Raw genomic sequence first — 15177 nt, 5'->3', positions numbered from 1 at the left:
GTGTTAAATGTCCCACAGCCGACCTGAATTAATGTTTATGAGTGACGGTATCATCAAGGGTTGATTGAAAAGTATTATCCAGACCAAAGAGCAGAGTATTGAAGCTGGAAGATCCGTGAGCTGTTGAATGTAATGAACAGTATTCCTGAAAATCGAGAAATGCTTCTCTGCTTTAAAAAAGTGATCCCATGGCTGATGTATAGAGATCGTTGATGGTGGTTGCCTGGCTGAAACAACTAAAGCTCTGGAGACGATAGCATTGATGACTGAGGGAAATAAATCAAGTCCTTCTTGCCTTTTGTTCTACTATGCATATTATATCTATTTCTTTTTATTTATTTTGTCTAGTTTTCATTTAAAATTTTCTTAGAATTCTATTGTTTAACTGTTTTTTCATTCCATTCTACTCATATGCCGTCCTCTACCTTTTCTTTTCTCCTCACTTCAAATGCTTATTTTCTTCCTATATTTGATTAATTCTTAAAATTATTTTCTATTTAATCAGTTTCTTTCCATTACTTTATTACTTTGATATGTACGCTTTGTTTTTTAACAGTATGATATTGAGAGTTTTATGTATTCTTGTTGGAAGCTTTATATCTCATTTCCGCTATCTTTATTTTCCTATCTACTACTTGCTAATTTATTTGTCCTTGGTACTTTAGTTAGATTGTGAGCCTTCGGGACAGTAAGGGAATTTCAAAGTACCCATTCTTTATTTATTTATCTTATTTTAGTGTATCCTTTATTGTATATTTAATGTATATTTCTCTGTAAACCGCTTAGAACTTAACGGATTTAGCGGTATATAAGAAATAAATAACATAACATAACTGTCATCTTCCACTAGCCTACTCGCTCAAATATATTGTGCACAATCAGTTCATATTTATTTTGATTTTATTAAGGCTCTGATCACCTTGTTGGGCATACTGGATAAACCATGAAGGTCTTTTTCTGCTGTCTTTTACTGTGTTAGAGTCTGAAACCCACTTCTGGTGACCTTTGTGTTGTAGGTTTCTTACACATTGACCAAAAATGGGTGGTAGTGGTGGTAGAAAGACAGAATATTTATTTTTCTCAATTTACAATAATTCTACTTGTTCTGTTTTATCCTGACTTTTTCTTTCCTCATTAGACTTCATCAGCATTCGGGCAAGTAGTGTAGCCTCCAGCATTACCTAGCCTTTCTTATAAAGGGAGTAATTTCATAAGATGTCTGTGTAACACTTTCAAAATAGTTTGGCTTTATAAAATAGGTGCTATGTGCATTTTTAATGAACTAGGTTCTCTGAATGATCCCTAATAGTACACAACCTTACACTTGCTCCAGAGAAGGTTTTAGTGTGTGTTTACTCTCTGTAAAAAGTTATGGTTTTGATATACTGCCTTTCCTTAGCAACAGCAGCAGATGAATCCAGAGACCAATGGGACCCATATAGAGCACACATCTACCAGCAGGCGGAGATAGAGAAACTGATTGACAGGTGGTCTTATTGGCTGGCACGCCTCCTGCATCTCCAGTATGCTCTATCTCCCAGCAGGTGATGGTCGCTATTCAACTAACTCCTGGATTCTGGCTGTGGCTGTAACATGCTTTTCTCCTGTTGAGATTTTCTCTTCAGTGAGACGGCCATTCTATTTCTCCTGTTGAGTTTTTTCTCTTCAGTGAGACAAAGGTGTCCGGCTGAACGGTGCCGGCTTTAGGGGTCACACCTGGCCCCCCCCAGGTCCCTGCCTCACCCTCCCTCCAGTGATAGAGGGTCTATATGGGTCTCTATTTTTTCTTCTTTCCCTTACAAAAAAAACCCAAACAAAACAACAGAGATCACTTTTTCTATATATGATTGTGCCCTGTCAGTGGTACTCAACCAGTGTCTACCGACGTCTGCCAGTCCTGTCCACCAGGTTGTGAGTATTTCTTTTTATATTGTGATTGCGGGTTATAATTTCTGTTGGTGTTGGAGCAGTGAGTTTAGTTTGAAGTTGTCTTAGAACTGCGGGTTTTGTTGTTTGGTATTTTTGTGGAAACTGCAGCTGTGCGGTCGCGTGATTCAACAAATAGATGATTTATTTCTCAGACTTTTGGAATGTGTGGAAATGTTTCAATGGAGGGCTCCAGATATGTATTTTGGGCACCATTGAACGAGCTGGTGCCTTCCCGCGCGCTTGTTCTCATGCATGGGCGGGAGAGTCCTCGTAGCGGCCTGTTCACTGAGGCTGCCATTTGCACAGCGTGTACCGCGGCTGTGTTTCAGTTGACCAGATGGTCATTGTTTGTAGAACCAGTGCCTGTCGGCGAGCCAGAGACTCGTGCTTGTGTTCCAACGCTGGTGGGAGCGCTACTACATTCTTGGAGTCTTTTTCGGCTTCTCACTTCATGCTACATATACCGTGGTCTCCCTGTTTATGGACATAGCCGCGTCTGTGGGTTGCAGTTATCAATAATGTGGCAGTTGGACTCTCTCCCGAGGCTGTTGTTTGGGCCTCTCTACTTTTTCTAGCATGGGAGTCATCCTGAATTGCCTGAGGGCGTGGAAGGGGGGGATCCATTGTGTGCTTGGCTCTTAGGTTGCGGCTTGTTCCTGCACTGGGGCGGCAGCAGTCAAATTGCCGCTGAGGGATGTCAGCGGCAGGGGGATAACCAGATCTTGGTTCGGATCTATCCTCCTCTCTCCCGGGGTCCCTGTATGGTGAGGTTTATACAGTTTGTCTGTTTTCCTCTTCTTTGCGCCTTGGGGCCGCGCTGCTGGTGTCTGCTAGTGCTATAGAAATAATTTATCGTCCTAGAGTGCTAGTTTTCCTGTTGGGCTGCACTCTACAGAGGGAGTGGGGTAGCTGGGTGGCGCCTTGCCTTTTCCAACGAGCAGGACTAGGCTTTATTTGTATCGGAAGTGATGCACGGTCCTGTGTTTTACAGGATACTATACAGACTTATGAGGCTACTGTCTTCTCCTGACGTATGATTCGCAGCCCCCCTTTTTTTTTCCCCTGTTTGCATAGTTATTCGGAGGTTCATTTCACCTCGCAGCCAGGAACCGGGCAGCTCTCAGTGGGGGAAGCCAGGGCTATATGTCAGTTTGAATCCTCCCTGAAGTTTCTCTTTTGGAATGGGTGTCTTATCTTTCAGACATCCGGGTACATATACTTTGCCTTGGGGCACTGTATTCAGTTTCTACTTTTCCCTTAGGGTGTCTTTACTTTAAGAGCCGTTGGTATTGGGGAGCAGTTTTTGTGGAGTTGTTTTTACTCCTAGCCATCACAACCCTGTTTTTAGAATTCCAATCTGTATAGTCCTGGTTGGCCGTTTTCTTCTTCTTCTCTTATTTCTTGCACCACAAATCTGGAGTTTTCTCAGGTCGGTTCTTTCTTTTATATAGATCCAGCCCGTTCCCCGACCTCTCGTGTGTCATTCGCATGGGGTCTGTCAAGACATTAGGTTTCTTGCAGAAGGAGGGGGGAAGAGAGAATGTCTAATTAACTTTGAATCCTCTTTTCCCTTTCCTGATTCTTTCTAAGACTCACTGTGTATTGGGCTTGCAGTATTTTGAGCAGCCTAAGGTGATATGGGTGCAAGGTTCCCTTCAAGGCTTCCTGGAACACAGGACGGTTGTTCCTGTTCCTCCAGAACAAAGTGGCAAGGGAAGTTATTCAGTTTTCTTCGTAGTGTCCATAAAGGGGGAATTGGTCGGTCAGGGGCTGAATCTCCTATGGGTCGATTAGTTTCTCAAGGGTAGACGTTTCTGAAAGTAAATTGTGAGATAGATTATTGCAGCGGGGCTTCAGTGTGAGTTCTTTACAGCGATGGGTCTACTTGCATATCTCCTTATGGCTGTCGCATCACCGGGGTATTCGCTGTGACATCCTTGGCAGCCCTATCAGTTTGGCTGATGCCATTTGAACGAGCCCCGGCTCCATGAACATTTTAGACAATGTGGGCAGTTGTGGCATTTTGGCGCAACCAGGAGATTCAGGTATTTTCTTTCTTAGACAACTGCTTGATTCGGATGTCTTGCATCTAGGTCACTTTGTCAGACACTAAAGAGTGATTTCTTTTATTTGAACTTCTTTTCTTCAATTCTTTGGAGGTGAATCTTCAAATTTCCAATGAGCTCTTTTCTCCTGTACTAATTATTGGAATATCAGGGGATATTGTTCACGTCGGGGAGGAATGTGTTTCTTCCCAGAGTCTGGGGCAACAGATTCCAGTCTCAGGTTTGCCTTCTTCAGTCACCAAGAACAAGAGTATGGGATTCTGTACAGGTTCTAGGACCTGTGGGGGTGTATCCACTGGGAACTTCGGCTCGCTTTCCCATGAGAGCGCTGCAGCAGTTGCTTTTGTTCCGGTGGTTCCCTGTATCTCAAGGCTCCAATTGTGGTTTCTAGTAGGCTCCTCAAGCATTGCTCAATATTATTTGGTGGCTCAGCGGGATTAATCTTGTCAAAGGCATGCCTCGGTCTTTGCTGGACTGGCTCCAAGTCGCCATACATCTCAGGCTGTCAGGTTGGGGGGGCTCAGTGCCTTCAATTCCTTGGGCGAGGAGTCGGTACTCATTCCTTCTTCTGGACTGAAGCACGGTCAGACCATTTCAGACCATATTTTCGGAATGACGATGTTGGTCTTTTGGGACAGTGGTATTTCCCTACAGCCCGGAAAGTATGTGATGTACTCATTTAGCGAGTAAAGTAATGGTTCTACTTCAATGGGTGGAATCTAGTCGTCTGTCAGCGCATCATTTTACAGGACAGGAAATGGGTTTAGATAGACTTGTTCACCGCAAATTCTGGGCATGGACCGTCTGTTGTATGTTGCAATGTACTGCGCTGTTTACGCCTTTCAGCGCTTTAGACATATTAAGTGGTAGTAGTAGTTGATTCTTCTACATCCTGGAAATTGGGTCCTATTTGCTCAGGCATTCCAGCTTTATGTATTAAGGTGAGGTCTCCTGGAACTAGACCTCATGGCTTTGTCTCGAAATTCCAAGCTTCCTAGCTTCTTCAGCAGACGCAGGAGATGGCAGTCAGAGGGGGTAGCAGCGTTGCTTCTTTCTCACCTCTGGTTTCTCTTTTTAAGTGTTTTCCCCTGGACGATGATTGGATGGATTTGCCCTCTCAAGCTCGCTTTCTGGGTGCACTAATTAGTGATTCTCCGGATTGGCTGCACCTTCCTTGCTCTGCGGATCTGATGAGTCTTTCGACGGCCGAACTGTTGAGATTCCTGGTATCTCCAGATTTACTCACCTAGGGTCCGATCCTCATAGATTTTTGTACTCCTTTGCTATTCTGACCTAGCTTTTGAAAAGTCATGGCTAATGTGTATGTGTTATGCGAAGCAGATTATTTCTTCTCTTCTCCAAGCGATACAAACGTCTTCACCTAAGGCTTATGCTTCCTTTTGGAGGCTTTTCCTTTCTTGGGTGCTTATCAGCTTTGGCACCCTTCCAGTGTTCTATGTTTTCTATTCTTTCTTTTTGGGCTCATGCATATTGCCAAGGGCTTGACGTTCTCTTCCCTTCAGTTTCGTGTGGCAATCTTAGATTGTTACAGGGGATGGTATCTCGCTCTTTGTTTACTTTTCAGCTTCATGTTGTTCAGTTCCTTAACAGATGTACAGTATTTTTGTACATCTCTTATGATGCCCTGTCCAGAGTACAGTCTTTAGGTACTTCTTGTCTTTTGAGACTCTAAACTGCTGTGACCTTGAACACGGTGTTTCTTGTGGCCATGGCTTCAGCTTGGCGATTTTCTGCGTTGCAGGCCGGGTAAGGTGGGGGTTCTTCTTTCTGCCTTACAAATTCTGGGGTGTCGGTTCGGACTGTACCACTATTTCTTTCTCGGTGGTGTCATCCTTTCTTTTCTGCTGCTCTCACTTTTCCTTCCTTCTTCCTGGGAGGAGGACTGGGGAAGCGAGCTTTTCTTCACCTCTTTGTATTCTTCGAGGGACTTGACACACGTATGGCAGTGTCCATAGTCTCCCTTGATCGATGGGTCATAGAAGCCATTCTTTGCGCTTACTTGATGGCAGGGAAGCAGTTGGCGGAAGCACTTCCTGACCATTCAGCTGGAGCAATGGCGGCTGCTTGGCCTCGGTCCAGTGGTTTTTTCCTTGGAGGAGTTTTGTCACTTGGCTAGTTGGTCTTCCAAGAATATTTTATCTCAGCCTTACTGGTTGGATGTGGGGGTGCATGTAGAGGCTGCGTTTGGTGCTTCGGTTATTGCAGAGGCGGCGTTTTCTTCCCACCCAGATTGAGGATTGTTTTGCTACATCCCATTAGTCTCTGGATTCATCTGCTGTTGTTGCTAAGGAAGGAAAAATTATGTTCTTACCTGTTAATTTTCTTTCCTTTAGACGCAGCAAATGAATCCAGAGCAACACCCTTTCTGGATATTGACTGTCGGTTTTTTTCTTTTTCAACTTTCACAGTCTGTTGTTCTTGATAGTTGTATTCTGGATTGTTACCTTTTGAAATTTGTTATGGGAAAGAAATTTTTTAAATGCTGAGCATATGGATGGTTAAGAATGCTTGGGCAAGGAGCAATACTGGAGATGCTGGTAGATGTGTGCTATCCCATTGGTCTCTGGATTCATCTGCTGCGTCTAAAGGAAAGAAAATTAACAGGTAAGAACATAATTTTTCCTTCTGTGGTACAACCAAATCAGTTTACTATGTGCAGATAGGAGGAGAGTGTGGCATAGTGGTTAGAGTTACAACTTCAGTAGCCTGAGATTGTGGGTTCAAACCCTACACTGCTCCTTGTGACTCTGTGCAAGTCACCTAATCCTCCACTGCACTAGGCACATAAGACTGAGCTCACCAGGACTGATAAGAAAAATGCTTGATTTGTAACCTGAGCTTCTTTAGGAGGACAGACTAAAAATCAAATCAATAAATAAATGCTTTTCTATGGCTCATAATCTTAAGTTTTGTACACATTTATCTTAATAAATTTGGATGTACAATGAAAATTCCTACTCCAAATGCCATATAAAGAATGCCCTTGGGAACATATTTATACATAGTGTTTTAAGGGCCATTTTACATAAAATGTGCTTTAAATGTAGAAAATGCTTTGACGTAACCCCCCCCCCTCTAAACTTCCAGTGTATGGAGAAGGTGGCAACTAAGAGCTAGTTCCAGTGCTGCCCAAAGAACTTTCAACTGTTGAATATTGCTTTGGTAGCAGTCCACCACCCATTCTGCATTCTGAGGAACTCAAATTGTTGCTTAAATCTGATGTCATTCCTTGGGGCTAGCTATTGTGTCTTTCATCTACTTTCCAAAGGGAAAGTGGTTTAGGAGATTAATTTGTGTGTACCAATACCAAGCTTGTGTGTGCCAATACCAAATTTACAGGATATGTCTGGGGTCCAAGTGGATGTTAATAGGAATATTTTTTTAATGAACTGCATGGATGTGCATACATGGAGAAGGCTCTATTTAATTCTGTCATGTCCTTAAATAACAAGTCTTTCACCTTTTTTTTTATTCTTGGTTTCATTAGTGATGCAGCATGTTATGCTTAGTGGAATTGTAATCAAATATCTTAAGTGTAATTTCAACACTTTAGTCCTAATCACACAACTGCTTGGATTCCTTGTAACTCCTGTTAATTAAATATTGTCCTAGTTTTTTGTTTACTAAGTTGAAGACATCCATATTAAGACTTGTCTGTCTTTTTTTTTTTTAATTCAAAAGGTTTCCCATATGATGTGGACAAACAACCCTTGACAGGCTTTCACTGATTCATCAGACAGGGATTTCTGCTATGAAGCATCACCAACTTTTGTTCATATAAAGATGGATATTTGTGATTTGTTACCCCATATGACTGGGGATATATTGGTTATTTAATCACTTCTGAACAAACATTCCAGGAAGTTTGTCTATCATATGGCTTAGCATCTATGGGTAACTCTTGGCTGGAAGTTGTTACTGGTCAATCATGGTAAAACTTGCAAATCCACTTTATACAGAATGGATTCTTGAAGCAATTCAGAAGGTTAAAAGGCAAAAGCAGAGACCTTCAGAGGAAAGAATTTGTCATGCTGTATGTGCTTCCCATGGTTTAGATAAGAAAACAGCTCTGGAGCAGCTGGAATTAAGTGTACAGGATGGTTCTGTTCTCAAAGTTACCAATAAAGGCCTTGCATCCTACAAGGACCCAGATAACCCAGGACGGTTTACTTCGATTAAACTTGGCACTCTTCCAAAATCTCTGAAGGGATCTAGAGGAATTTGTAGTGATCTTCGCAATGTGGATTGGAATAAACTATTGAGAAGAGCAATTGAAGGGCTTCAGGAGCCAAATGGGTCATCTCTCAAAAACATAGAAAAGTATCTCCGAAGTCAAAGCGATTTGGCAATCATTGTCAATAACCCTATTTTTCAGAGGAGATTACGGTTGGGAACCAAACGTGCTGTAAATAATGGGAGATTATTAAAAGATGGACCTTTGTATAGTGTAAATTATGGTAACTTGGAAGGCAAAGGAGCTTCAAAATATTCCAGTACTTCCGTATCTTCTCTCCCACCCGTTAGTCTTCTACCGCATGAAAAAGATCAGGTGAGTGGAAATAAAAATGATGGAATAGAGGTAATATTTCATTAAGTTGTTTTGGATTCCTAACTATTGAAAATAAGCTAGAAAATGACTTTCTTATATAAGGCCTATGTCTCTTTAGAACAAAGCTTTACTTATTTTGGTTAAATATCCCCAGTTTATCTAGGGAATCTTTTTTGTATGACTCTTGTTTATGATTTAGAAAGATTCTTCTTGGCTTACTGCCTCTTTGTATCTAGGCAATGCAGAGTTGAGGGATGTAGTGGAATATTTATGTATTTGTCATGTAATTTTCTTTTCTAGATGCAGACATGCAGAGCTGAATCAGAATAATGGTACTTTTGAGGAATAGGTTTTGAGGAATGTTCATTCTGTGTTTTGAATGAATAGATGAAAGAATAGTATTTCTGTATTGACACATGTTGTAAGTAGTATTAGAAGATTTTCACTTTAAATGGCCACAAACTAGTGAGATAGGAGTTACAGGTAACTAACCCCCCCCCTTTTTTTTTTTTTTTTTTAAACCATAACGCTGGCCATGGTGGTAACAACTCTGACACTTATAGGAATTCTATGAGCTTGGGAGCTGTTACTACCACGGCTTGTGCTAAAAACTGCACTGTTTTATAAAAGGGGGAGGGGTAAATGCCCAGATGTTTCAAGTATTTTTCCCTTGGGAGAAAAACATGGCTTATTTAGCTTTAACAAATATTAATTCTGCATAGGTGTCATTATTTTTTATATAAGATCCTTATTTTGAGTGTTGCACACAGTGCAATTTTTAAAATGTCATATTAACATAACACAACATAAAATTGACTTATAGACAGTATAACCTGTGAAGATCTATGTGGTTTACAAAAGATTAAACTTGTATCACAAATGGAACAGTGAAGAAAATTCATTACCCAAAAATCTAGTAAATAAATAAGGCTTCAGATGTCTTCTGAACTCCAAGTATGACAAAGAATAGTTGCCTGAAATCTTTATCCCAAAGAGCAGCCCGATATGACAATGTACGTTCATGATATCTTTTAAATTTGCAACCTTTACTTATTATGCATCCGTCAGCTAATTTCAAGGTGTAAAGGAGTTGAAGGACTTTGATCCAGCAAAACATTAAAATAAAAGTTCAGTTATTACTTTTAGTAAACATACTATTAGTAAATTTTGATTAGCATTTTTAGCAAAATTTTCTGTTGCCAGCTGGGACTGTTTAAAAGAAATATGTGGTTGACAAATTACTTTCTACTGTAGCAATAGCTGTGCTTGTGATCAGAAATAGCTGTGGAGGTTAGGAGGAACTTTCTTGAGCACTTTTGCTGCAAGTGAAGATTCTCGCAGTTAAGACAAGAGCTTTTGCCTTCTTCCCTCTCATAGTGTGCTATAATGCAGGGGTAGTATGGAATGGCACTAAATGCTGCTTAAAAAAACCAGCAAGGGGCAAAAGTTAGGAAGACAAAGTAAGAAAGTAAAGGGTGTGAGGAAAGGAATAGACTAAAAGGTGGAAGGGCAATAAGGATCCAAGCATTCCTGGCAACTTTGATTTTTGCTTATGTTGAGATTCAGAGAATGGATGGCAGATTATTTGTAGGAAAGTTATCTGTATCTCAAAATGCTTTAGTAGATTTTTTTAACTCTTCTATTTGTTCTCCCCAACTTTTTATTTTTTAGAGAAATATAGAAGTTAGCAATAAGAGCTACTTGGACCATCTTCGCGATAGCCCCTTCCTTGGTCTCGTCCTTTCTGTCTGCTTTCTACTGGTTTATGACTCAGTGGATGGCAGTAGAAATGCTTATTTTATTAGTGATAAGACCAGTGTCACTCCGCTCATCCATATAGGTTCAAAAGAGGTCCCAATTCCTTACATTTATTATGTTTCTTTGAACTCCTAGCTCAAGGCAGTAAGGTGTTGATCTGGTCTTCTCTCTAACTTTGACCTTGTTAGTATGAAGGGAAAGTAGAAAGGGTAGATCATAAGTTCGAGGGGAAAAAACAGTGCCAAAAACTACTTGGGTACGGGCATAATTGTTTTGCTGATTTTCCTTCTGTGTTGGTATGTGCAACCAAAAGGTGGCCAACCGTTTTTTTTCCTTTATCTTGCTGTCTTAGTAGCATGTACTCTAGTTGCATGAAAGTAACCCTCTTGATAAGGTTATGTAGCAATTTGAGGTAGTAGTAAAGACTGACAATACATTCTCCTCCCCTGCTAATAAAGGTAATTCAAGGGAGAGATCAAGTGATATCAGTTACCAATCTGTCAGAATGAATATACACGACAGTGTGTGAAGAAATATATTTTGTAGTCATTGTTGCAGGTCAGATAGACCAGATGGCTAAATGTGTTTCCAGGACAGGGTTGTGGAAGAGACTCATGGATATATATGCTGATATGACTTTTGCTTTTGGAATACTGATGTGGCGGTGAGACATCCAAGCGGCAATCTCAAATTGAATATGGCTAAAACTGAACGACTTATCTTTCCATCTAAACTTACCTCCACCCTTTTGACATTCTCTGTTTCTATGAATAACACATTCCTCCTCCCTGTCATGTCAGCTCGCAACCTTGGGGTGATCTTTGGCTCCACTCTCTCCTTCTCTGCTCAGATCCAACAAACTGCCCAAACCGGTCACTTCCTTCTCTATAATATTACCAAAATCCAACCTCTCCTCTCTGAAAACACTAGCAAAATCCTTATCCACGCTCTCATCACCTCATTCTTAGACTACTGCAACATACTTCTCTCAGGCCTCCTGCACATCCATCTCTCACCCCTTCAATCCATTCAAAATGCTTCTGAATGACTCAAATTCCGAAAGAGCTCTATTCTCACATTAGCCCTTAAGTCACTTCATTAGCTCCCCCTCTGTTTCCAAATACAGTTCAAACTCCTATTACTGACTTACAAGTGCATTCACTCTGTAGCCCTACAATATCTCTCTTCACTTATCTCTCCTTATGCTCTCCCCCCTGTGAACTCTGTTCATCGGATAAGTCCCTCTTATCTGTACACTTCTTCTGCACTGCTACTACCTCTAGACTCTGTCCCTTCTTTCTTGCTGCACCATATGCCTGGAACAGGCTGCCTGAATCAATACATCATGCTCCATCGAGCAATATTCAAATCCAAGCTAAAAGCCCACTCTTTTGAAACTGCTTTCAACTCTCACTCACTGCTGTCCTCACTCATTGCTGCCCTCTACCAAAATCTCCCCAATCCTGAGATGTCCTGTCTGTCCAAATTAAATTGTAAGATCTTCTGAGCAGGGACAGTCAGGGCAGGATTAACCAATAGGCCAAGTAGGCACTTGCCTAGGGCCCGAAATGGTCAGGGGGGCCCGATGGAGGGCATCAACATTGTTTTTTTCCAAACGGCGATGGGCCCCTCCAGCATCGATTGGTAATGTGCCCCCCTCCCCCCATCGACAGGAAGTAAGACAAGCAAGCAACACAGGTAAGAAAGGCAATGGGAACTGTAATTGTGCAAGCGGTGCTGCTTGCCCAAAGCTTCCCTCTAATGCAGCTTCCTGTTTCCGCCTGGGCGCATGGTGGGGTAGGACGGGGCAGGGGGCCCAGTGTACTTGTGTGCCTAGGGGCCCTCAATGAATTAATCCTGCACTGGGGACAGTCTATTGTATGTTAAATGTACAGCGCTGCATATGCCTTTCAGTGCTATAGAAATGATGATGATTAGAAGTAGTAGTAGTAGAATGTGGAGTGCAACTCCGGATCCATTTGTGCCAAGCTTTGCCGTACTCTGGATGGGGAGCGCAGCTCAAGTGGTATTTAAGACATGGTTCCATCTCTCGATGTTGAGTGCAGTTCCGGCTACATTTGTGCCAAGTTCTCATCGTTGGATGTGGAGAGCAGCAGCTCCTTTTGGCTGCAACAAACAATTTGTGTCACGGCTCAGTCGCTGGATGTGCTGAGCAGCAGCTCCTTTGGCTGCAATAACCAATTTGTGTCACGGCTCAGTCGCTGGATGTGCTGAGCAGCAGCTCCTTTGGCTGCAATAACCAATTTGTGTCACGGCTCAGTCGCTGGATGTGCTGAGCAGCAGCTTCAGTCACATTTCCGCCAAGGATCTGTAGCTGGATGTTGAGCACAACTCCAACTGCATGTGGGCCCATGCTATATCTGGTCTAGCGTACCAGGTTGAAATCAGCTCCTGGTCTTGGCACCGATTTGTTTCTGGATGTGCAGGAATGCTTCGGCTGCCTGTTGGGTGCTGCCCAATCTCTGGCACTACTTTTGTCTGGTGCTGCTCCATCTCTGGATGTACAGGGCAGCTTCGACTATCTGTCTGGTGCTGCTCCACCTGCTTCGGCTAACTGTGTTGCACTGCTTGCTCTATGGAGATACAGCGTGGTTTCAGCTGCCTATCTGGCACTTCTTCTCTGACCATACTGAGCAGCTTTGATTTATCTGCTGGTACTTCTGCAGTTTCAATTATACTCTGGCACTGCTCTCTCTCTGGCTTGGCAGATCGACATTGGCTGCCTGTCTGCACTGCTCCTGCTCTAAAGATTCAGAGGTGCTTCGAATGCCTGTCTAGCCCTGATACATCTCTGGCTGTTCTGAGAGGTTTGTCATGGCTGTATGTGCTCAGGGCCTTTGGCTCCCTGTCTGACACTGCCCCAGCTCTGGATGTATAGAGGGGGTTTTAGCTCCCTGTCTAATACTGGCTACCGTGTTGATATTGCTGTATCACTGGACGTAGAGAGCTAATTTGTCTGTCCATGTAGTGCTGCTCCATCTCTGTATGTATGGGTTCATAGACAACGGCGCGAAAGACAAAAGCGCGCGCCGACAATTGAGCACAGCGCGTGCTACCACGCCGCTCTAAATTACAGTTTTTAGGGGCTCCGACGGAGGGTTTTGTTGGGGAACCCCCCCCAGTTTACTTAATAGATATCGCGCTGGCGTTATGGGGGGTTTGGGGGGTTGTAACCCTCCACATTTTACTGTAAACTGAACTTTTTCCCTAAAAACAGGGAAAAAGTTAAGTTTTCAGTAAAATGTGGGGGGTTACAACCCCCCACACCCCCCACAATGCCCCCACAACGCGGAGCGATGTCTATTAAGTAAAGTGGGGGGGTTCCCCCCCACGCCCCCCCCCGTCGGAGCGCTAAAAACAGTAATTTAGAGCGGCGCGGCGGTGCGCACTGCGCTCAATTGTCTGGGCGCGCCTTTGTCCCGGCACGCTTTTGACCTGACACCGTATGTATGCGCTATGTGCTTTGGCGTGAGCTCAGTGTCTGCATGGCTCAATATCCAGACGTACTGAGTGGCCCAGCTGGGACTGATCCTTATGCCTCCCTCTCTGGATGCGGAGTGTGAGCCATTGATTCCTTTCACTGTGGCTCCAAGGCTGCTTGCCCAGGGCGTCTCCTTCGCCCTTAGTTTCATGTGTCTCCTAAGTCATTCTGCCTTGCGCTGTCCCTGGAGTTCTCATGCTTCGCCTGCTTGCATGCACATTGCCTTCCTGGGCTGTGGAGTGCCTATCCTTAATGCAGTTCCTTGGGTCCTGCATGTTTTCTAGTCTGTTGGTTTGGCATTAGCCCTTTCCAGTGGATGGCCTCGCAGCTACTTGGAGGGTCTCAATTGGGTCCCTGGTATCTCTATCTGTCTTAATTCTGTTCCATATCCTACCCCACTCAGGACTGCTTTGCTACATCCAACTTGTCTATGGATTCGTCTGCTGCTGCTGACAAGGAAAGAAAAGTTATGTTCTTACCCGATTAATTTTTGTTCCTTTACTCACAGCAGATGAATCCAGAGTCCTTCCCTTCCTACTATTTTCAGTTTTGCCTTTGTTCCATAGGGATCGGCCAGGTGGACAGCCTTGTTGGGAATTTCACGGCTGTGAGAAGGTAGTTCTGTGTTATTAGGCCTGTTTGTTGATTCTGCTACTGCTAAGAGAAATTTCAAGCTCCCTTCAATCCTTCCGCAAACACCTGAAAACTTGGCTCTTTTCAAAAATCTAACACCTCCCGCTCTTTGGTACCCTGTCCCTCTTTAGCTTCCTAGCTCCTTTCCTATAACCCTTCATTGTAGCTCCTTTTCAATCTAACCCTGTAAACCGTGCCGAGCTCTACACTTGTGGAGATGGCGCAGTATACAAACCTTAGTTTAGTTTAGAAATTGAAGTTCCAGTGAGCAGAGCAGACCATCACATATATGACAGAGCTCAGCTTTGTGTACTGTATCTCCAACTGCTGGTAAGTGGATTTAACCCACTCATCTCTGGATTAATCTGCTGTGACTAAAGGAATGAAAATTAACAGATAAAAATATAACTTTTCCTTGAAATTCCTGCATATACTTTGATGTGGGTGTTGTACAGATCATAAAGTAATTGCGCAGTCTCGAGACATAGACCTATTCATGATGTCCTTATATTTTCAGTGAACTTCAAGAAGCAATTTTTCTTTTTTTTTTTCTTTTTGAATGTCCTGCAAATTGTATAAATATATTAAAGTCCCCATAGATAAATTTGGAAACCGCATGTGCAGGTACAATACCATGAAGTGGAATATGCATGATGTGTATCATGAGAAGTGTACTTCGGCCAGGTGTTCAGATAAGAATTTTAGTCTAATGCCACATT

General features: G+C 42.8%; 1 protein-coding gene across 12 annotated transcripts in view; it reads left to right on the top strand.

Moving 5' to 3' along the window:
* Positions 1-15177, top strand: part of KAT6B (lysine acetyltransferase 6B) — a 490670-nt gene that overhangs the window by 49675 nt on the left and 425818 nt on the right. For all 12 annotated transcript variants that reach the window (XM_033941371.1, XM_033941375.1, XM_033941383.1 and 9 more), the window contains one exon: positions 7698-8565. In XM_033941371.1, coding sequence (XP_033797262.1) covers positions 7945-8565 — 621 coding nt within the window. In that variant the 5' untranslated portion in view covers positions 7698-7944. The remainder of the gene's footprint in view (positions 1-7697; positions 8566-15177) is intronic.

This window comes from Geotrypetes seraphini, chromosome 4 (genome assembly GCF_902459505.1).
Source record: "Geotrypetes seraphini chromosome 4, aGeoSer1.1, whole genome shotgun sequence".
Lineage (NCBI taxonomy): Eukaryota > Metazoa > Chordata > Amphibia > Gymnophiona > Dermophiidae > Geotrypetes > Geotrypetes seraphini.
This window is presented reverse-complemented; position numbering and strand designations above follow the sequence as displayed.